General features: G+C 45.4%; 1 protein-coding gene across 1 annotated transcript; it reads right to left on the reverse strand.

Moving 5' to 3' along the window:
* Positions 1-7,726: 7,726 nt before the first annotated feature.
* LOC144489411 (peroxiredoxin-1-like) lies at positions 7,727-22,604 on the reverse strand. The gene is made up of 6 exons (XM_078207247.1): positions 22,532-22,604; positions 18,050-18,167; positions 12,587-12,740; positions 10,296-10,418; positions 9,572-9,702; positions 7,727-8,015 (listed from the first exon to the last, which is right to left on the reverse strand). Exons 2-6 carry the CDS (start codon positions 18,153-18,155, stop codon positions 7,933-7,935), a joined length of 597 nt encoding a protein of 198 aa, XP_078063373.1. The 5' UTR covers positions 18,156-18,167; positions 22,532-22,604; the 3' UTR covers positions 7,727-7,932.
* Positions 22,605-24,278: the final 1,674 nt, after the last annotated feature.

Here is a 24,278-nt window from a genome sequence, read left to right on the forward strand (position 1 = left end):
CCTCGTCCTGTACTGTAGGGTTTCTATGATTCTATGAAGAGTGGGGAGGATGATTACTGAGGTTCAGAACAAATGCTAAGTGATGCTTCCATTCTCCTGGATTGGTTTTGAGTGAAAACACACTAAGAACTGGGCTGGGACAGTCCACCTCCCAGTTGGAGTGTGGTGCATTTGATGGCAGGCCCCAGAGGCATAAACACTCTGTGCAACATGCATGAGAGGTGAGGTGAGGATGATAGGCCCTGGCTTGAGTAACCACTTTCAGGAAGCAAATGGGCAGGAATTAATCAAATTGATTTTGGCACGGTGGCACAGTGGTTAGCACTGCTGCCTCACAGCGCCAGGGACCTGGGTTCGATTCCCGGCTTGGGGCACTGTCTGTGTGGAGTTTGCATGTTCTCCCCGTGTCTGCGTGGGTTTCCTCCGGGTTCTCCAGTTTCCTTCCACAGTCCAAAGATGTGTAGGTTAGGTGGAATGGCTATGCTAAATTGCCCTTCAGTCTCCCAAGATATATAGGTTAGGAAGATTAGCGGGGTAAATATGTGGGGTTACAGGGATAGGTGGATTGGCTATGCTAAATTGCCCCTTGGTATCCAAAGATGTGCAGGTTAGGTGGATTGGCTATGCTAAATTGCCCCTTAGTATCCAAAGATGTGCAGATTAGATGGATTGAGTATGCTAAATTGGACTGTGGGAGGAAACCGGAGCACCCGGAGGAAACCCACGGAGACACGGGGAGAATGTGCAGACTCCTCACAGACAGTGACCCAAGTCCGGAATTGAACCCAGGTCACTGGCGCTGTGAGGCAGCAGTGCTAACCACTGTGCCACCGTGCTGCCCGGGATCCTCTTGTTCCTTACAGATCAGAGACGACTGGTACCCACTGATCCATTAGGCACAAGGTCAGCTTCCAGCTGAACGCCTGATGGTACCACCGAACGTCAACCCGTCCATCACCATCACCTACCCCCTGCCCCACAATCACCTCCACGCTGTCAGTCCAATACAAAGTCTGGCCATTATCACATTATTTTTTCTTTAATTCAGTCATGGGACATGGGCGTCGCTGGCTGGCCGGCCAGCATTTATTATCCATCCCCGAGGCAGTTGTGAGTCAACCACATTGCTGTGGCTCTGGAGTCACATGTAGGCCAGACCGGGTAAAGACGGCAGATTTCCTTCCCTAAAGGACATCAGTGAACCAGATGGGTTTTTCCGACAATCGACAATGGTTTCATGGTCATCAGTAGATTCTTAATTCCAGATTTTTTTAATTGAATTTTTTTTAGAATCCTATAGTGCAGAAGGAGACCATTCGGCCCATCGAGTCTGCACCGACCACAATCCCACACAGGCCCTATCCCCATAATCCCATGCATTTACCCTAGCTAGTCCCCCTGACACTCAGGGAGAATTTAGCATGGCCAATCCACCTAACCCGCACATCTTTGGACTGTGGGAGGAAACCGGAGCACCCGGAGGAAACCCACGCAGACACGGAGAACGTGCAAACTCCACACACTGACCCAAGCCAGGAATTGAACCCAGGTCCCTGGCGCTGTGAGGCAACAGTGCTAACCGCTGTGCCACTGTGCAGCCCTGAATTCAAATTCCAACACCTGCTGTGACGGGATTCGAACCTGGGTCCCCAGAACATTTTCTGGATTAGTAGTCCAGCGATAATACCACTAAGCCTAGCGGACTTGCTGTGCCACTATTTGGATGCAAGTGACTAGACTTCAAAAGTGATACATAGAGTCATAGAATCCCTGCAGTGCAGAAAGAGGCCATTCGGCCCATCGAGTCTGCAGCGATCACAATCCCTCCCCATAACCCCATGCATTTACCCTAGCTAGACTCCCTGACACTAAGGGGCAATTTAGCATGGCCAATCCACCTAACCCGCACATACATTAGCTTTAACAGGCTTTAGGACAACCTACGGATGTGAGACGCTCTATAACAATGTAAGCTTTCTTTTTTCCAGCCGGATGTTAGGAAGTGAACAGTTAATATTTAAATTTCCCGTCACAAAATCCTGCTCCCGTCACAGACTCTATCCCCTTTTCTGGCTACTTGCTCTGGCTCAAGCAGACTGTGAAAGCTACAATGTGTTGTTGGAACCTAAAGCAGAAACGGAACTGCTGTTGGAGGACCATTGGTGGGTTTCAGAGATAGGGAGGGGATAAGGCCTAGGATTAGGAAGAGTAGGTCATTGAGTACAGAAGAGGTTTATCAGGATGTTGCCTGGTCCGGAGGGTATTAGCTATGAGGAGAGGTTGGATAAACTCGGTGTGTTCTCACTGGAACGACGGAGGTTGAGGGGTGACCTGATAGAGGTTTACAAGATGAGGGGCATGGACAGAGTGGATAGTCAGATGCTCTTTCCAAGGGTGGAAATGTCAAGTACGAGGGGACATAGGTTTAGGGTGCGTGGGGAAAAGTTTAGAGGAGATGTGCGAGGCAAGTCTTTTTTACACAGAAGGTGGTGAATGTCTGGAACGCGCTGCCTGGGGAGGTGGTGGGAGCAGGTACGATAGCGGCATTTAAGGGGCAACTAGATGAATAGGATGGGAATGGAAGGATACGGACTCTGTAAGTGAATGAAGTTTTAGGTAGGCACAGTCTTGGAGGGCCGAAGGGCCTATTCCTGTGCTGTACTGTTCTTTGTTGAGAGCAGAGGACAAATGAGTCTTGGTGCCAGTTAGAATTAGCTCATGGAGGTTAAAAAGTGGGCGGATAGCTAAGGTAGCATTGGGACATAACAGACATGGGGGAGGATTTTCCAGTCACGCTCGCCTCCAAAAACAGGAAAATCTCACCTGAGGTCAATGGACCTTTGCACGGATTCCCCCCACCCACCCACTACGATACCCTTGGTGGGCAGGACGGGAAAATTCCCCCCCAATTAATTTGATTTTCCAATTTGCCCCTTCAGGCCCTGGTTTCAAACAGCTAAAAATCTAACTGTGGTTGGTGGGAATATGAGCTGCTTCGAGCAGATTTGAATAATTCCATGGGCTCAACAGATTTGTTTCCGTAGCAACAGTGCTCCAACATAAATTTGCATGTTTGACGCAGCAGCTGAATTTTTGGGAAGATGCCAAGTTTGATTTGATTGAAAACAAAATGACTCACCTGTTCCCTCAGTCTCTGGTCGTCACTTGTCTGGTCTGAAGCATAGTAAACCCTTGGTTTCTTCGTCCTCCTGCCCCCTTCCCCTCACTCCTACCCTGATAGCCTTACTGCGGCAAGAGGGGGTGATTACTGTAGCTGCGCGGGGAATAACCAGCCTCCCATCCATCGACTCCGTCTACACTTCCCGCCGCCTCGGTAAAGCAGCCAGCATAATCAAGGACCCCATGCACCCCAGACATTCTCTCTTCCACGATGGTCCAGTGGTTAGCACTGCTGCCTCAACACCAGGGACCCAGATTAGATTCCCAGTTTCATAGAATCCCTACAGCGCAGAAGGAGGCCATTCGGCCCATCAAGGCCCCATTCCTGTAATCCCACAAATTTACCCTGCTAATCCCCCTGACATTAAGGGTCAATTTACCATGGCAATCAACCTGACCCAAACATCTTTGGACTGTGGGAGGAAACCCACACAGACACGGGAAGAATGTGCAAACTCCACACAGTCACCCGACACTGGAATTGAACCTGGGTCCCTGGAGCTGTGAGGCAGCAATGCTAACCACTGCGCCACCCTGGGTCACTGTGTGGAGTCTGCACATTCTCCTCATGTCTGCATGGGTTTTCCTCCAGGTGCTCCGATTTCCTCTCAGTCTGAAAGACGTGCTGGTTAGGTGAATTGGCTATACTAAATTCTCCCTCAGTGTACCCAAACAGGTGCCAGAGTGTGGCATCTAGGGGATTTTCACAGTAGCTTGATTGCAGTGTTAATGTAAGCCTACTTGCAACACTAATAAACTTTTCAAAAGTCTGAAATCACACATCAACCAACTCAACAGCTTCTTCCCTGCTGCCATCAGACTTTTGAATGTACCTACCTCATATTAAATTGATCTTTCTTTACACCCTATGACTAACACTACATTCTGCACCCTCTCCTTTCATTTTCCCCTATGTACTCTGAATGGTATGGTTGTCTGTACAGTATGCAAGAAATAATACTTTTCATTGTATACCAGTACACAGGACAATAATAAATCAAATCAGGGGAAATTAATAGACAAGAGTTCTACAGGTAGTTGCTGCCCACTCCAGAGCAATGTCACGTGCGACTTTAGGTTCTAAAGTTTTAATGTTGACTAATGTTGCCTGCACCTTCAAAAGGGTCATCCAATTGTACTGAGTGAGGCCTCTGTACTGGTTTAGCTCTTGGGGCTTTTTTTCATGCTTACTTAACTATGACTTGAAGTGTGGTGTCACATCTTCAGCTGCAGGAGACAAAACTGTAACTGAGTAAGACAGCTTAGCATCTTCTACACAATCCATTGTCACTATTCTGGATTTCAGAAGTCAAGCACCTATGCTCAATGTATTGAACTCACTTAACCTGGTACCAAACTCACCAAGTGTAAACCTACAAGTAGAACTGTAGATGCAATGATTGAAACACCTTTTTAAAAAAAAGGTCTATTCTCTTAAGTTAAAGCCAACACTCAGAATGGACTGGGCAAACCTAAATCCATTGCTCGCTCCAAAAATCAAATTTGAAATCCAATTCAAGGTCCCCACAAGGGAGACAAACAAGATCCAAGCTGAGACATCCCCATCTTGGGCTTGATCAGACAGTGACTGCAACACCATTTATCATTACAAGGAGATTACATTGTGAAGAACTCTCCCAGCCTCAAGTTCATAGTTGGGGTTTTGTGGAATCAACTAACCATTAAGGCAGGGGTTGGCAATCATGGCATGTGCACTAAAGTTGATATTGGAGTTGCAGTTAGTCTAACTAAAAGCAAGTGTTCTAAAGAAAAATTTACTTATCCTGAGATGTGCTGGCTAGGTGAATTAGCTTTGCCAAATTCTCTCTGGTGTACCCAAACAGGCACCAGAGTGTGGCAACGAGGGGATTTTCATTGCAGTGAATGTAAGCCTACTTGTGACTAAAACTTAAATCTGAAATCACAACTCAAGAACAGTTATTTCCCTGCTGCCATCAATGGACCTACCATATATTAAGTTGATCTTTCTCTACATCCTAGCTATGCCTGTAATACTATATTCTACACTCCTCCCCTATGAATAGTATGCTTGGTCTGTATAGTACCAAAGAAACAATACTTTTCACTGTATCCCAATACATGACAATATCAAAAACAGCATGGCTTCAAATGAGAGCACAGAGATAAACATTCCATGCTTGGCAGTTGTTGCAAGATTTATTAAAGTTTGAGTCACAAGTAGGTTTACATTAACACTGCAAAGTAGTGTGAAAAATCCCTTAGTCACCACACCCTGGTGCCTGTTCAGGTACACCTAGGGAGACTTTAGCCAATTCACCCAACCTGCACATAGAGTGTGGGAGGAAACCCAAGGGAAACCCATGCAGACACAGGGAGAACATGCAGATCCCACATAGACAGTGACCCAAGGCTGTATCAAACCTGGGTCCCTGGCACTGAGGCAGCAGAGCTAACTGCTGTGCCAAATTTAGCGTGACCAATGCACCTAACCAGCAGGTCTTCAGACACTGGGAGGAAACCCATGCAGGCACAGGGAGAATGTGCCAACTGTGTGGATAGTGACCCAAGTCAGTGATTGAACCCAGGTCCTGGCACTGAGGCAGCAGTGCCAACCACTATGCTGCCTTGTATGATGCTGCTGAAATGAGAATGTTGCCAAAACCCCTGCATGACAAATGTGAATACAAGCACAAAATAATAATTCATAAGGTGTCAGAAAAATGCTGTCATGGTTGGCATTGTGAAGTTGCTTGAAGATCAAATGGGAAACCTGACAGCATCAGCCACCAAGAAAGCCCATGCGCTTAATTTTTAAGATGTGGAGATGCCGGCATTGGACTGGGGTAAACACAGTAAGTTTAACAACACCAGGTTAAAGTCCAACAGGTTTATTTGGTAGCAAAAGCCACACAAGCTTTCGGAGCTCCAAGCCCCTTCTTCAGGTGAGTGGGAATTCTGTTCACAAACAGGGCATATAAAGACACACTCAATTTACATGAACAATGGCTGGAATGCGAATACTTACAACTAATCAAATCTTTAACAAAACAACGTTGGTTTTGTTTCTTTATATGCTCTGTTTGTGAACAGAATTCCCACTCACCTGAAGGGGCTTGGAGCTCCAAAAGCGTGTGTGGCTTTTGCTACCAAATAAACCTGTTGGACTTTAACCTGGTGTTGTTAAACTTCTTACTTAATTTTTAATCCAGAGTTTAGTGATGAATCAGTGTGAATGTGCTTTCTGCTAGAGATGGGCAGTGTGTGCACAACATCCCACTGGTACTGCTTTGCTGAGACCTTAAAATGTATTGTTGAAACACCTTTTAAAAAAAGTGAATGCAGGCTTAGCACACCCACCTCCGAAAGCTTGCCAACAGCTACATTAACTCAAGTTCTGCTGTTAGCTCAGGAACAAAGCTGAAGAAACTCAGCAATTCTGCACAAGAAAAAGAGTCACTGAGTCCAACAAGCAGTCATATTAGATGCTGCTAGACCAGAGTATTTCCCCTCCCTCCTAAATTGCCTGGAACTTTAAGATGCATCCTTACTAGTATCATCAAGGTTGGGTTGATCACGTTTCTCTGGAATTGATGGAAGTCAAAAGAACCACTTTAACTCAACTTGCCACCATGCCCTTGGGAGATGGGCTGGATGGCACTGCCACTTTGGATTATGAGGAGAGGCTGAGGAGATTGGGTTTGTACTCATTGGAGTTTAGAAGGATGAGGGGGGATCTTATGGAGACTTATAAGATAACGCGGGGGCTGGATAGGGTGGAGGCGGAGAGATTCTTTCCACTTAGTAAGGAAGTTAAAACTAGAGGACACAGCCTCAAAATAAAGGGGGGTCGGTTTAAGACAGAGTTGAGGAGGAACTTCTTCTCCCAGAGGGTGGTGAATCTCTGGAATTCTCTGCCCACTGAGGTGGTGGAGGCTACCTCACTGAATATGTTTAAAGTGCAGATGGATGGATTCCTGATCGGTAAGGGAATTAAGGGTTATGGGGATCAGGCGGGTAAGTGGTACTGATCCACGTCAGATCAGCCATGATCTTATTGAATGGCGGGGCAGGCTCGAGGGGCTAGATGGCCTACTCCTGCTCCTATTTCTTATGTTCTACTCAAAGGCTCAAATTAATGAATTCTACTAGAATGGGTAGAGGAATAAGTTCCAATAATCCTGTGACCCAGAAGGTAGAAGTGATGCAATAAAAGTAACCATTGTGGCAGCAGTGGCTGCCTCGGTGCCAGGGTTTGATTCCCAACTTGGGTGACTGTGCAGAGTTTGCACGTTCTCCATGTCTGTGTGGCTTTCCTCCCACAGTTCAAGAGATGTGCAAGTTAGGTGCATTGGCCATGCTGAATCGACCCTAGTTCTGGGGGGGGGGGGGGGGGTGAGCAGGGTTAATATGAGTTATGGGGTTAGGGTAGGATTGTTGGTGCAGGTTCAATGGCCTCCTGTACTGTATAGATCCTATGATTTTAAATGCATTGATTTAGCTACAGACTTCCCACACACTGGGCTCCAATTCCAATCCAAGTATGTAATGCAAAGACAGTTCTGCTCTTTCAATCCTTTTATTCTGGCACAGTAAAAAAAAAAACATTTCACAAGAGCACAACTGGACCTCATCACTTGGAGCACAGATGCACAAAGAAATACTGAAAGCATCCTAGTGTGCAACAACCTACATTTGGTCTCCACACGTGCCTGCAATTAACAAAAATACAACATTTTCTCCTTTAACCCTCAGCACTGGGATTGGACCCATCTATTGTTTCTCAAAGAACTTTTTGCTGTCTTTCACATCAGGCTTGATGGTGTCTTGGCCGGGCTTCCAGCCAGCAGGGCAAACTAGGAGATAATAAAGAGAAAAGAGGTTAGTCTTGTACAAGGAAAACAGCCCTTCATTCTGCTAGCTACTGTACAGTGCAGTCACTAACCAACAGCCCAAGGTTCCTTTGCCAAATCTCACATACACCCACACTTAAAAACGAAGGCCTGCAAGGCTAATTTTAACATTAGGGGCGAATGGGATCAAAGGTTATGGGGGGAAAGCAGGATTAGGCTATTGAGTTGGATGATCAGCCATGATTGTGATGAATGGCAGAGCAGGCTTGAAGGGCCAAATGGCCTCCTCCAGCTCCTATGTAAACAATTAACAGACTTAAAATCAAAAGAATCCAGCTTCAGAACAGAGTACAACTTGACAAAAAAAACTACAATGACCATTGCAGAGGTAACTGGTTAGTGAAAAACATTTGAAGTTTACCAATTCAAGGAAGTGACCAGGAAGCAGCTAGCACTACAAGTTTGTATTTAGCTTTCAAGATGGAGGCCATGATTGTGCCCATGGTTACCAATAGCAACATGGACAAAAATATTGCAAATCAGAAAACTAGAATCTCACTGGGAAGATCTCATGCTGATTTTCCCACCCTCTTGCCAGGGAAGTAACAAGGTTCCAGCCCATACAGGAACCTCATCTTCACAGGTTTCAAATATTTTATGACTGGCAGGCTTCCCCACCAGAGCCCTGGGGTGGGGGGGCAGTGGGTTGAGCTTGGCATGGTGGGTGTTGGGGAATGGGGTGGGATGTGTGACCTACCCCTGACAACATGGGAATTAGGAGCAGAAGTGGGCAAATACAGCCCTTCAAGCAGATCATGGCTGATCTCCCCCTGGTCTCAAATCCACCTCCCCACCTGTTCCCTACAACCCATTTTATCAGAAATAGATCTTTAAAATCATAACAATTCAGACTCCACCGCGCTATGGAGCAGTGAGTTCCACAAATTCACCACCCTCTGCAAGTAGTCGTCCCTCATCTGTTTTAAATCTACCACTTCTCAACCTATATATGTGACATCTTGTTCTAGGAGGAAGCATTTGGTCTACATTTACTTTATCAATCCCTTTTAAAATTTTATATACCTTGATCAGATCCCTCATCCTTCTAAACTCCAGCGAGTACAAGACCAAATGGTTTAATCTCATACGTCAACCACTTCATCTCCAGAATCAATCTGGTGACCCCTGAGCATTAGCTTGCATCAAGTTGATCTTTCTCTACACCCTAGCTATGACTAACATTACATTCTGCACCCTCCTCTATGAAGAGTATGCTTTGTCTGTATAGTATGCAAACAATACTTTTCACTGTTAGCACATGTGACAATAATAAAATCAAAAACATTCTCAAAGGAGACGAAAACTCAACACTACTCTGGATGCGGTCTCACCAACACCCTGTACAACTGCAACACTTCTCTACTTGGACCATGCCTCCAGAATATTTGTGCACAAGAATGTCCAGATTATCTGGAGAAAAATCCAGCTGTGTACCAGTTTCCTTTGCCTCAGCTGGAGTGGAAAATTCCCCCCCTGGAGTATCTGTAATGGTACGTTACCTTCTCCATGTTTATCAGTGAATTGGAAGGCCTGAACCAGCCTCAGGGTCTCATCCACCGAGCGGCCAACAGGAAGGTCATTGATTGTAATCTGCCGCAGAATTCCTTTCTCATCAATTATAAAGAGTCCTCTGAATAGGGGGAAAGAAAACAAAATTAAAACACTTAACCATCCTAACTCGGAACATCCCTAAAGTACAATTCATGTCTGGCCAAAGTTTTCTTTGCATCAAGATGAAAGTGAAGGCAACAGGTCCCAGTCAGCAGGGTGGTAGTGGCTGGCACTGCTGCCTCCATGCCAGGGACCCAGGTTCAATTCTAGTCTTGGGTCACTGGCATGGTGGTGCAGTGATTGGCACTGCTGCCTCAGGTCACTTTGTATGGTGTTTGCACATTCTCACTGTCTGCATGGGTTTCCTCCCACAGTCCAAAGATGTGCAGGTTCCCCAAAGTAGGGGGAACAAATGAGGGGCTATGGGAATAGGGCCTGGGTGGGATTGTGGTTGGTGCAGACTTGATGAGCCAAAATGGCCTCCTTCTGCACTGTAGGGATTCTAAGTACTTAAAAACCTCAATGGAATCAAACACCATGTGGACATCAAAAGATGAATTCATTACTGGCTTATTATACAAAATTCCACTGCAATTAGCAATCTTTTGAAATTGACCCATTCTCAAGTAACCCAAGGAATTCTCAGAAATAATGTTGAAACTTCCAACCAACCTGTAAGCAATTCCTTCATCCTCCTTCAGAATGCCATAGTCTCTGGAGATGGACTGTGTCAGGTCAGCAACCAGTGGGATATCCATGCTACCAATACCACCCTGCTTACGAGCAGTCTTAGTCCTGAAAGTGGAAGATTAGTTGCACTGTTAAAATTTGCCAAGCTACATGTGCCATGCATTAAATACTCAAGCAAACTCAAAATGTATGGACATTATATGATGGAGTTGCCAGCATTGGACTATTGTAGGCACAGCCAGTAGTCTCAACACCAGGTTAAAGTCCAACAGGTTTATTTGGTAGCATGAGCTTTTGGCATGCTGCCCCTTCATCAGGTGAAGTGAAGAGTTTGGTTCAAACAGGACATATATAGACAAACTCAATTACAAGATAATGGTTGGAATGCAAGTCTTAACAGGTGCAGACAATGAGAGTGGAGAGAGGGGGTTAAGCACAGGTTAAAGAGGCGTGTATTGTCTCCAACCAGGACAGTTAGTGAAATTTTGCAAACCCAGGCAAGTTGTGGGGGGGTCAGAGAGTGTGACATGAACCCAAGAACCCAGTGCTCTGAAAGCTCATGCTACAAAATAAACCGGTTGGACTTTAACCTGGAGGAGAGAGACTCCTTACTGGGCATTATATGACATTAAAAACAATTTATTGTCAAGGAGCTAACATAGGCTGTTTGTGCCAGTGGGATCTTCTGGTCCTGCCAGCAAAGTACCCCCACCATTGGGATGGGGGGGGGGGGGGGGGCAGAGAGTCCTACAGTTACATAACAGGTTACCAACCAGCAAAGGCAGTTCCAAGCTGCTTATGTATTGGAGGCCAAGTAATCATCAGCACCACAGATAGTGAAAGTTCAGTCATAGACTGGAATGTGGTTTCCCCCCACATTCCTGTTTGACAGGAGTTAATTATCTCACCACCTAATCAAATATCAACTCCAAACATTTAAGAGATTAGCAAAACCTCTCGAGGCAAGGATTTTCAGCACAATAAGAATCAAGTGCAGTCGAGAAGTCTATCAGGTGCTCTTTATTCAATGGGCATTGCTGGCTGGCCAGGATTTATTGCCCATCCCTAGTTGCTTGTTGTAGGGTGAAGAGTGGTCACTGCTAAATCACCAATAATTCAGCTCCATAAATGATCTGGTGAGCCAGGTGTGGAAACCAATTAGGAAATGGTGTCAAGTAGCCAATCTAATTTTTGGGAAAGTTGTGCACCTGTATCCACTAGTTAACTAACCAGGACCAAGCTCTAGAAACACCTTCCATGCCTGCTGGGCATCAGAGACTGGGGTGCATTATGGACCTCATCATAGAAACCCTACAGTACAGAAAGAGGCCATTCGGCCCATCGAGTCTGCACCGACCACAATCCCACCCAGGCCCTAACCCCATATCCCTACATATTTATCCACTAATCCCTCTAACCTACACATCTCAGGACACTAAGGGCAATTTTTTTTTTTTAAAGCATGGCCAATCAACCTAACCCACACATCTTTGGACTGTGGGAGGAAACCGGAGCACCCGGAGGAAACCCACACAGACACGAGGAAAATGTGCAAACTCCACACAGACAGTGACCCAAGCCAGAAATTGAACCCAGGTCCCTGGAGCTGTGAAGCAGCAGTGCTACCGTGCTGCCATACCGGACCTCTTTAAATCACATTTTAATTTGATGTTTTAAATTTCCTTGCCACTTGGTCTTGTGTTTCATGCATTTCCCCTCCTTTTGGGAGCTGCCCCTTTTGGTTGGGCAAAAAGTCTGGAGCAAGCTGTAGAAAAACTGTGGGAGAGGCAGGAAGGGCCAGTCATTCAAAAGGAAACTAAAAATTGTCACAAGTCAGCCTCCATTAACACTGCAAAGAAGTTACTGTGAAAATCCCCTAGTCGCCACACTCCGGCACCTGTTTGTGTACACTGAGGGAGAATTTAGCACAGCCAATCCACCTAACCAGCACAGACTGTGGGAGGAAACCCATGCAGACTCCACACAAAGTGACCCAAGCCAGGAATTGAACCCAAGTCCCTGGCACTGCAAGGCAGTGCTAAATGCTGCCACTGTGCAAATATAAAATGACAGCCAACATGGGGCTTGAACCCATGACCTTGTGATTAAGAGTCATGTGCTCCGACAGCTAGCCAGGAACATTCAATCCTGAACGCTCGAAAGTATCAAGCCACATGTCAATAGTTAGCAACAAGCCAAAGGGAGTTTGGGCTTAAAGATTGTCCTAACTTCTTGCCACCACAAGTTCATTGCCAGTGGAAAGGAACTCTTACCAGGCCAAGTGACTGAAGTGAGAATCTGTGGAGGCACCAATTACTTCACAGTTGATCTTGCGAAACTCAGCAGCCCGGTCACTGAATGCTATGATCTCCGTTGGGCAGACAAAGGTGAAATCCAGAGGATAGAAGAAAAATACAACATACTTCCCTAGAGTTTGGAAAAGAAAAGTTGGTATCAAGGCATGTAGACAGATGCAACCTACTCAGCTAGAATAAAATACAGCACAGTAACAGGCCCTTCAGCCCACCAACACATTGGATTTATTGTCACATGTATTGGTATACAGTGAAAAGTATTGTTTCTTGTGCTATACAGACAAAGCATACCGTTCATAGCATACATGGGGGAGAAGGAAAGGAGAGAAGGAAAGGAGGGGGTGCAGAATGTAGTGTTACAGTCATAGCTAGGGTGTAGAGAAAGATCAACTTAATACAAGATAGATCCATTCAAAAGTCTGATGGCAGCAGGGAAGAAGCTGTTCTCCACTACACTTCCTGAAGTTAATGACGAGCTCCTTCCTTTTGTTGACATTGAAAAATTTTTGAACTGTAAAGGAATTAAGGGTTATGGTAAGTGGAATTGAGTCCATGAAAAGATCAGCCATGATCTTATTGAATGGTGGAGCTGGCTTGAGGGGCCAGATGGCCTACTCCTACTTGTGTTCAGGGAGAGATTGTCATTGAACCAGTACCAGATTCTGTCTGGTAATTGTTTGAGATCCAACCCACTATGGTGGTGTCATTAGCAAACTTGAAAATCAAATTGGAGGGGAATTTGGCCAGTCATAGGTGTATGAGTATTGTAAGGGACTGAGGACAGCCTTGTGGGGCACCAGTGTTGATGTCTATCCTTACTGATAGTAAGGAGTTAGGAAGTTCAGGATCCAGTTGCAGAGGGAGGAGCCAAGCCCCAGGCCAGAGTTTGGAGTTTCATAGGAATAATGGTCATGGTCAGGTTTACAGCATGGAAACAGGCTCTTCAGCCCAACTTGTCCATAAAACCCCCAAGCTAGTCCCAATTGCCCACATTTGGCTCATATCCTCTATACCCATTTCAACAAAGTCTCAAAAATGAAACCCATGCAACTGTAAACTGTAAAATTGGACCTGCTTCTACTACTACCTCTGGCAGCTTGTTCCAGACATTCACCACCCTCTGAAAAATTGCATCTCTCCCCTTAAACCTATGCCCTCTAGTTTTAGACTCCCCTACCTTTGGGAAAAGATATTGACCATCTAGCCCCTTCATTATTTTATAGACTTCTATAAGATCACCCCCAAGTCTCCTACGCTCCAGAGAAAAAGTCCCAATTTATCCAGTCTCCTTATAACCCAAACCATCAAGTCCCAGTAAATCTTTTCTGCACTAGTTTAATATCTACAATAGGGTGACCAGAACAGTGTTCCATGTGGCCTTATCAATGTCTTGTACAACTTCAACAAGACGTCCCAACTCCTGTATTCAATGTTCTGACCAATAAAACCAAGCATGCCAATGTCTTCTTCACCACTCTGTCCACCTGTGACTCCACTTGAGTGATGAACCTGTACCCCAAAATCTTTGTTCTAACTCTCCCCAGTGCCCTACCATTAACTGAGTAAGTCCTGCCCTGGTTCAATCTACCAAAATGCATCACCTCACATTTGTCTAAATTAAACTCCATCTGCCATTTGTCAGCCCACTGGCCAAATTGATCAAGATTGGTGTTGAAGGCTGAGCTGTAGTCAATAATAGGAGTCTGACATAGGAGATGGTGTCTGCTGTGGACCTGTTGCAGCTGTAGGCAAACTAGTGGATTCAGGTAGTCTGGGAGGCTGGAATTGATTTGTGCCATGACTAACCTTTTGAAGCACTTCATAATGGATGTCAGAGCCACCAGACAATAGTCATCAAGGCATGCTACTTGGCTTTTCTTTGGTACTGGGATGGTCACCTTCTTGAAACAGATAGTGACCTCAGATTGATGTAAAGAGGGGTTGAAGATGTGTGAATACCCCCACCAGCTGATCCATCTGAGTGCTCACCTGGGAACCCCATCCAGGCCAGTTGCTTTCTGTGGGTTGACCTTTGAGAAAACTGCTCTGACATCTGAAATGGTGACCTTGGATACAGGTTTATCTGAGGCTTCCAAGGTGGAGGGCATGCTCACTGACCTCTTGTTCAAAACAGGCATAGAATGCATTGAGCTCATCAGGGAGGGGTGCGATGGAGCCAGCAATTTCACATGCCTTCATCTTGTAGCCCATTATAGCCTGCAGACCTGGGACTCTAGCTTGTTCTGGTACTGTCTTTTGGCATCTTTGATGGATCCCCTTAGATCATACCTGGTTGTGTATAGGTTAGGGTCACCTGGCTTGAATGCCTGACCTAGACTTCAGCAAGGATATCCCTGTTCATCCATGGTTTCCAGTTGGGAAACATGGATTTGCTTCTTTAGCACAGACTTCTTCCCCCTGTTCATGTTTATCAAGAGAAATCTTGAATGTTGCTAATGTGCCCACTTTCTCCTCATCTCCCCTAAATTTACCACATGTACCTCTTAGTCAGCCCCTTCACCCCAGGAAAACGCCTAACTACCCACACTATAATTCTGTAGACTTCAGGTCACCCTCAGCCTCCATCTTTCCAGTGAAAACAATCGGAATTTATCCAACCTCTCCTCACACCCAAAAATCCTCCTGGTAAACCACATGGGAAACTTCAAAGCATCCACATTCTTCTGGTAGCGGTGAATGGCATGCAATATTCCAAATGTGGCCTAAGTGTTATACAGCTGTAACAACTTGCCAACTTTCAAACTCTATGCCCCAGCTGATGAAGGCAAGCATGATGTATGCCTTCTTGACCACCTTCAGAGATCCTTGACCTCTGCACCCAGTTCCTTTTGAATGTCAACACCACTCCAATGGGTTCTGCTACTTTACTGTATAATTCACACCCGAATTTGATCTTCCAAAATGCATCACCTTGCAGTTGTCCAGATTAACCTTAATCTGCCATTTCTCTGCCCAAGTCTGCAACTATCTAAATCCTATTGTATCCTTTGACAATCCTCGCCACAATTTGCAACTCTGCCAATTTGTCTCTTCTGTAAACTTCAATTGGTGAGGCGATGGCCTAGTGGTATCATCACTAGACTATTAGCCCAGAAACTCAGATAATGTTGTGGAGACCTGGATTCCAATCCTGTCATGGCAGATGGAGGAATGTGATTCCAATAAAAATATCTGGAATTAAGAACCTACTGATGTCCATGAAGCCATTGTTGGAAAAACCCATCTGGGTCACCAATGTCCTTTAGGGAAGGAAATCTGCCATCCTTACCTGGTCTGGCCTACATGCAACTCCAGAGCCACAGCAATGTGGTTGACTCAACTGCCCTCAGGCAACTGGGGATGGGCAATAAATGCTGGCCAGCCAATGACACCCATGCCCCATGAGTGACTAAGTCGTCACTACATTTATGTATTACAAACAAAGGGGTCCCAATACTGATCCCCATTCTGAAAAGCACCCTTCCATCACTACTCTATGCAGCTTTCGTCAATGGAAAACAAATGGATACCAACACAAAAAACAACTAGAATTGTTAAAAACTTGTTTGTGTGGGGGGTAGAAGAGGAAGAAAGACAGATGACAGAAACAACATGAAAACTGAAAGAGGGAACAAAATCACATGCAAGTAAATAAAGACTTATGGAACAGTTCAGGCATCACACAGAATCCCTACAGTACAGAAGGAGACCATTCAGCCCATCAAGTCTGCACCAACAATCCCACCCCAGGTCCTATCCCCACAAGCACCCCACTAATTCCTCTAACCAAATATCCAAGGACACCAAGGTACAATTTAGCGTGGTCAATCCACCTAACTTGCACATCTTTGGACAAGGGGCAATTTAGCATGGCCAATCCACCTAACCCACACACCTTGAGTGTGGGAGGAAACCCATGCAGACACAGGAGAACATGCAGACTCCAGACAGTGACCCAAGTCAGGAATCGAACCTAGGTCCCTGTGAGGCAGCAGTGCTAACCATTATGCCACCCTATCTAAAGCGATAGAGAATTTAGATCATGTGACAATTCCACAGAAAATACCAAATAGAGGTTTCATACCCATTACTTTGGATTCAAAACAAGAATAAATTTTATGTTCACTTGAAGGGTCAATTTAAAATTTCCAACAAAACAATGGCCAAGGGACAAGACATCCACTAACTAGAAACATGGAATTATTTACCATGTGGCTGAAATAACTTTGGGAAGGAAAAGGTTTTAAAATCAAAGACAGGGTTATAGGGAAAATGCAGATTTGACTCCCACCTTTAGTACAAGATTGGCCAAAAGGGCTACGGTTTGAAAGAGAGTTCCAATTCCATCTGATTCTCCTCACTGCAAGGTGGAAGCTGCTTTGCCAAAAGAACCTTATACCCAATACTGCATCTTGCCAGCAAGGTGTTTTAAATACGTTGCTATGGGAATGAAAGTGGCAAGGCTACCTTTCATTCACTAGTGTCCTTTAGGGAAGGAAATCTGCTGACTTTACCTGGTCTGGCCCAATGTGAGCCATAGCAATGTGGTTGACTCAACTGCCCTCCAAGGGCAACTAGGGATGGGCAATAAATGCTGGCCCAGCCAGCGATGCCCATGAATGAAAAGAGGCAGATGGGTTTGGCAAAACCCATGACAGAACCCTAGTGTCACAAGTAGGCTTACATTAACACTGCAATGAAGTTAGTGAAAATGCCCCTCGTCACCACTCCAGCACCTGTTCAGGTACATGGAGGAGGAATTTAGCAGGACCAATGCACCTAACCAGCACGTCTTTTGGACTGTGGGAGGAAACTTGAGCACCTGGAGTAAACCCATAGCGACATGGGGAGAATGTATAGACTCCATGCAGACAATGATCCAAGCTGGGAATCAAACCGGGGTCCCTAGTGCTGTGAGGCCATGATGTATCCTGGTGTTGAGACTTCTTACTGTGCTGTGAGGCGGCAGTGCTAACCACTGTGCCACCCACCAAGGTGGAACAGCATTGTAGTGGTTCTCATTGTAGCATATTCGGGACAGGGACAGTTAGGAAGGAAGCAGTTTTACAACTGCATGTTATTGCCTCAAGATGGCTCTTGAATTTCAACAGCAGCTTCCCAACTCAAGATCTCAATCACAAACTTCACCACCACCAACCCCCCCCCCCCACCTCCACACACACAAAAAAGTTTCTACTTCAAAAGCCTTCAAATCACCTGCAACCATCGACACGCGAGGGAATATAAAACTAATCTATACAACTTTCAACACACTTTGTACTTGAATATCAAAGTGCTTTGATTCCAGTTCTAGGACAAAGTCCTGTTCAGCTTCACTGAGCCTGCTACAATTCAGCATAGAGTTAAACCCTCCTAAAACCCAATATAGCAAACAGCACAAGGCTACGTTAGGGTTCTTACCTTTGTAAGAGGACAGTGTCAGGTCCTGGAATTCTCCATTCGGCATCACTGCCTTGGCAGTGAAGTCTGGGGCAGGGTGGCCAATCTTAGCATTTCCAGCTGCCATTGTGAATGGTTACTGTATGGGGAAAAGAGTTTCAAGATAAGTCACAGGGTCTCAAACAAACAGCACTTACTGTTAATAGGCATTCCTTGAAAGTTTGCATAAAGCAGGTTGGGTACCTTGCTTCATACCCCATAGATAGCACTGAAAATCTACAGAGAACCTGGCCCAAAGTCCTACAGCCTTTATCCAATATTGCACAAGCTCCAAAAAGGTTTAAAGTTTAATGTCACAAGTAGACTTAAATTAACACCGCAATGAAGTTAATGCAAAAATCAGAGTTGCCACACTAGCACCCATTCAGGTACACTGAAGGAGAATATAGCACAGCCAATGCACCTAACCAGCATGTCTTTATGACTGTGGGAGGAAACCGGAGCACCCGGAGGAAACTCAGACATGGGGAGAAGGTGCAGACTCCACACAGTGACCCAAGCTGGGAATTCAATCTGGGTCCCTGGTGCTGTGAGGCAGCAGTGCTAACCACCATGCCACCCATGTAACAAGCTGTGCAATAAGGCCACATGCAAAATACTAGTTAAACATTTTCTTCCTTTACACTTGTTCAGACATCAATCACCAGTTGCACCAAGGCACAAGTTTGGACAGAATCAAGTATTCTCAGAAATGAAAATAAATGTTGACTTTATGCAAGGGCTATGGATTTCTAATCTATTCTGTGCAATGCCCTCTGCTCCAAGGGAAGTCACTGACCCTACACTGGTGCCTTCTGCAGTAGTGTAGCCCATCAATGCTTACATTCTCCCCTCACTCAGAAGGCACCATAGGACAGGGAGTACCCAAACATCCAGGGGCAGGAAAATCCACCCAGTTTGAGGCTTAATTTTGCCATGGAATGAAAATTCTATAGCTAGATGACCCAATATCTGTTTTGTACACTGCTTTGCTTGTGTTGAGGAGATCAATACTGCATTGTGTTTCCTATAGCCAGTTAGCATACCATTTGGCACTCTGCCACCCACTTTTACCAGGTAAAGGCCAATCAGCAAATGGGATTTTGGGGTGGTATAGTGGTCAACACTGCTGCCTCAGTGCCAAGGACCCAGGTTTGATTCCCAGCTTGGGTCACTGTCTATGCAGAGTCTGCACGAGTTTCCTCCAGGTGCTCTGGTTTCCTCCAAAGATGTGCAGGTCTGATGGATTGGCCATGCTAAATTACCCCTTTGTGTCAGGGGGACTAGCCAAGGTAAATGCATGGGGTTGGGGCCTGGGTGGATTTTGTGGTCAGGGCCGACACGATGGTCCAAATGGCCTCCTTCTGCCCTGTAGGGATTCTAGGATTTAACCTCCTAGTTAGGAGGTTAAAAATGCTTAACTAAGTGTAAAATGAGCTCCCTTCAAGATTATAATTAGACTTGGGAAAACTGGAGTAAACGTCACTAAAGGCCAGTGTTTTCAGGGATCTGACAAGTTGCCAGTTGAGATCGATTACAAGCCTTGAATAATTCAGACATTGAAGACAACACTAAAGCTTTCTGGATTTAAGACCAAGCTCAGGGTGAGGGCTACTGGGACACCCATTCATACAGGCCCACCAGACGGCAAATGCATCTGTGCTTATCCAGGGAATCAGCAAACCAAGCATCAAAAAAGAGAAAACACCCAGCCTGGACGAGTCATAATGGCACAGGAGGCCATTCAGCCCCATCAGCTCCCCAAACACAAGTCAAGTTCAAGTTCCATTCGACCAGAAACATTGGTATGCAACAAACCACCCGTTCTTGAAATCCCCCTGGACAAGATGCAGCCACATGCCTGAGCACAAACGAGCAGGCTACAGTTTTACACCAAATGCCATTTTGAACAAAATATTGCTTGAAGAGCAAGACTGCCTCCATGTTAGTGATGTTTTGGGATTAATCACAATGATGTTGTAATAACTCAACATCCTGGGGGTTACTATTGACCAGAAACTGGGTTAGCCATACAAGTACTGTGGCTACCAGAGAAGGGGGGGGGGGCTAGAAATGCTGCAGCAAATAACAGACTCCCCAAAGCCTGTCCACCCCATCGACAAAGGAGCTCGGTAGCCACACAAGTCAGGAATGTGATGGAATTCTCCCCACTTGCCAAAAAACTACAAAGGGTGTGAACATAGCCTAGTCTATCACGCAAACCAGCCTCCCATCCATTGACTGTCTACACTTCCCACTGCCTCAGAAAAGCAACCAGCATAATTAAGGACCCCACACATTCTCTCTTCCACCTTCTTCCATCAGAAGGATAAAAGTCTGAGGTCACGTACCAATCGACTCAAGAACAGCTTCCCTGCTGCTGTCAGACTTTTGAAGTGGACCTACTTTGCATTTAAGTTGATCTTTCTCTACACCTATGACTATGTCTATGACTATCACTACATTCGGCACTCTCCTTTCCTATGAACGGTATGCTGTCTGTATAGCACACAAGAAACAATACTTTTCACTGCATACATATAAATTGAATCAAAGTCATCACAAGCATGGCAATAAATGCTGGCCTAGCCAACAAAGTAAGAAGTCTCACAACACCAGGTTAAAGTCCAACAGGTTTATTTGGTAGCAAATACCATAAGCTTTCAGAGCACTGCTCCTTCGTCAGATGGAGTGGAAATGTGCTCTCAAACAGTGCACAGACACAGAAATCAAGTTACAGAATACTAATTAGAATGCAAATCTCTACAGCCAGCCAGGTCTTAAAGGTAACAGTGTGGGTGGAGGGAGCATTCAACACAGGTTAAAGAGATGTGTATTGTCTCCAGACAGAAGGTACATTGTCTGTACCTTTAAGACCTGGCTGGCTGTAGAGATTTGCATTCTAATTAGTATTCTGTAACTTGATTTCTGTGTCTGTGCACTGTTTGAGAGCACATTTCCACTCCATCTTACGAAGGAGCAGTGCTCCGAAAGCTCATGGTATTGGCTACCAAATAAACCTGTTGGACTTTAACCTGGTGTTGAGAGACTTCTTACTGTGTTTACCCCAGTCCAACACCGGCATCTCCACATCATGACTAGCCAACAAACCCAGATCCACAAATGAAGGGTAAATGTGTGTGGTTACAGGAATAGGGTCTGGGTGGGATTATGGTCAGTACAGACTCAAATGGGCCAAAAGGCCTCCTTTTGTACTGCAGGGATTCAAAAGAAAACTGCTAATAAATTCTCCTTGTAGGCAGACGCTGACATATAGCAGCCTTTAAATCATTTACCATTGAGGACAGCCTCATTTTCTTCCCAGTGAAACTGTAGAGAGGTGCTGACGAGTTCAGTGACACTAGTTAAGGAAACATTGGCAAGCAAAAATTATTTTAAGACATCATTTCGTCATGGTGGGGAGTTCAGTTATTACAGCAGGCTGGAGAACAGGAAGTATCATATCCTCAACTCTTTTAGAACAGCAAACACGAGTAGTGTAAGCTCAAGACCCAACACAAACTAATACTTAGTGGGGGAAATATAATTAGGAGCAGAAATTCAACCCTTCAAGCAAATCAGCTAAGGGGAAACATCCTTGAACCTGATTTTTCAGTGTTCTTTTAAATGCTCGAGACTAATGAGATTGTCACAGTAACTTCAGTGCAAATGTAGCCATGATGTGGAGATACCGGCATTGGACTGGGGTGGACACAATAAGTCCCACAACCAGATTAAAGTAATCTACTGTTGAGAGACTACGGCAAGCCTACTTGTAACTAATAAATATTTATAGGATCAAGAGAAACCTAATAAATAATAAGTTGTCGGGCAACATTTAAAGTTAAAATGTTGCAGCATGGCAAGTTTTAAAACCCTGTCCTACACTTGGGAATGCTGTTAAAGTTAAAATGTTGCAGGATGGCTCAGTTGAAACCCATGTCCTGTACTTTGCTGCGGACACACACACACAATAGATAGATACATAGTGTTGTTAATTTCATGGGAGGATTAAGGTTACACGCAAGTCATGTGGAGCACCAGAAAATATACTTTTTTTGAAATCCAAACTTTAGTTAGCAGTTTTTAAATTTAAAGTCGAAATAATTTTTGTAAGTTTATTGCTCTGGGTGTTATATTATCCCCCTTTTGTAAAATAGGAGGTGGGGGGGGGGGGGGAAGAGAAAGAGGGGGGGCGGGGGAGGCTTCATGGTCCTTAACAAAAAGGATTTGCGTCACATACACTGCGTCCTTTGTGCAGCTCCAGCTAGTAAAAAGGCCATTCACCCTCTAAACAAAAGCTCCAACCCCTTTCAGAATAAAAATAAAATCCCTGCTCCAAATGCACTTTTTGCAAAAGAAGAATCCTTTAGCTAAATAGTTATTTTTTTTAAATGCAAAGACAATCTCCCCCTACATTGGGTTGAAAGACACTAGCGCTCTCTCTATGCCACCATCACTTACCCTGTCTGCTCAGTGCTCCTGTAGATAGGACTCACTCCTCCTCGCCTCCCACCTTTATAATCAGGCTGAACTCGCGAGGTTTGAACATCTCAGGCAGCCTAAGTACAAAATGACTCAGCACAATACATCCACTTAAAGGGACCGCCACGCTGTGAATTCAGCATGACTTTCCAGTTTCGAGATGCACTCATCGCGGTGCAACTTTTACAATTAATGCTTAAATAATTAGTCACTTCCAGGAGAGTAAATAAAGGTGGTTAGAGAATGGATTGGCTATGCTAAATTGCCTCTTGGCGTTCAAAGATGTGCAGGTTAGGGGGATTGGCCATGCTAAGTTGCCCCTTGGTGTCCAAAGCTGTGCAGGTTAGGTGGATTGGCCATGCTAAATTCATAGAATCCCTACAATATAGAAGGAGGCCATTCAGCCCATCAAGTCTGTACTGACCACAATCCCACCTCGGCCCTTTTCCCATAACCCCACACATTTATCCCCCTGATACTAGGGTAAATTTAGCATAGCCAATCCACCTAACCTGCACATCTTCGGACTGTGGGAGGAAATCAGGGCACCCGGAGGAAACTCACGCAGACACAGGGAGAATGTTCAAACTCCACACAGACAGTCACCTGAGGTCGGAATTGAATCAGGGACCCTGGCACTGTGAAGCAGCAGTGCTAACCACTGTGTCACCATGCTGCCCCATAAATTGCCCCTTAGTGTCCAAAGATGTGCAGGTTAGGGGGGGATTAGCACTGATAACATGGGTGGGGTTATGGGAATAGAGCATGGGGTGGGCTTGGGTACAGGATGATGTGTCGGAGAGTCAGTGCAGGCTCAATACACCAAATGGCCTCCTTCTGCATTGTAGGGATTCTATGAAAGACAGAGAGAGAGAGTGTGTGTGAGAGGGTGGATGCTGGAGAGAGAATGTAAGAGAGAGGGTGGTGAGAAAGCATGTGAGAGATAAGCTTAAGTTTAAAAATCATAGAAACCCTACAGTGCAGAAGGAGGCCATTCGGCCCATCGAGTCTGCACCGACCACAATCCCACCCAGGCCCTACCCCCACATATTTACCCACTAATCCTGCTAACCTACGCATCTGAGGACTCTAAGGGGCAATTTTTAACCTGGCCAATCAACCTAACCCGCACATCTTTGGACTGTGGGAGGAAACCAAAGCACCCGGAGAAAACTCCACGCAGACACAAGGAGAATGTGCAAACTCCACACAGACAGTGATCCGAGCCAGGAATCGAACCCGGGACCCTGGAACTATGAAGCAGCAGTGCTAACCACTGTGCTACCGTGCCACCCCAACTCCAAAAATGTGTGTTTCCTCATCCAAAGATGCTGTGTTTTTCTCCCACAGTCCAAAGATGTGCAGGTTAGGTGGACTGGCCATGCTAAATTGCCCCTTAGTGTCGGGGGTTTATTTATTAGTGTCATAAGTAGACGTACATTAACACTGCAATGAAGTTACTGTGAAAATCCCCTAGTTGTCACACTCTGGGGCCTGTTCGGGTACACTGAGGGAGAATTTAGCATGGCCAATTTTTTTGTTATTTGTTGGCATTGTTTTCAACCAACAAAACAATTTTATTTACATAGCACCTTTAATGTCATAAATAATCCCGAGACACTCCACTGGAGTTCACTGAACAGAATTTGAGACTGAGCTGCATAAGTTGATATTATGGCTTGGGGGGCGACATGGTGGCACAGTGGTTAGCACTGCTGCCTCACGG

Source organism: Mustelus asterias, unplaced genomic scaffold (assembly GCF_964213995.1).
Source record: "Mustelus asterias unplaced genomic scaffold, sMusAst1.hap1.1 HAP1_SCAFFOLD_2154, whole genome shotgun sequence".
Lineage (NCBI taxonomy): Eukaryota > Metazoa > Chordata > Chondrichthyes > Carcharhiniformes > Triakidae > Mustelus > Mustelus asterias.

What these genes read in the sequence shown, in the direction of transcription:
- LOC144489411 (XM_078207247.1), bottom strand. Translation starts at nt 18,155, where the DNA reads ATGGCAGCTGGAAATGCTAAGATTGGCCACCCTGCCCCAGACTTCACT. An exon ending in GACACTGTCCTCTTACAAAG is followed by an intron (nt 12,741 to 18,049) that starts GTAAGAACCCTA and finishes TCCAAACTCTAG; the next exon opens with GGAAGTATGTTGTATTTTTC. An exon ending in CACTGATAAACATGGAGAAG is followed by an intron (nt 8,016 to 9,571) that starts GTAACGTACCAT and finishes ATTATCTCCTAG; the next exon opens with TTTGCCCTGCTGGCTGGAAG.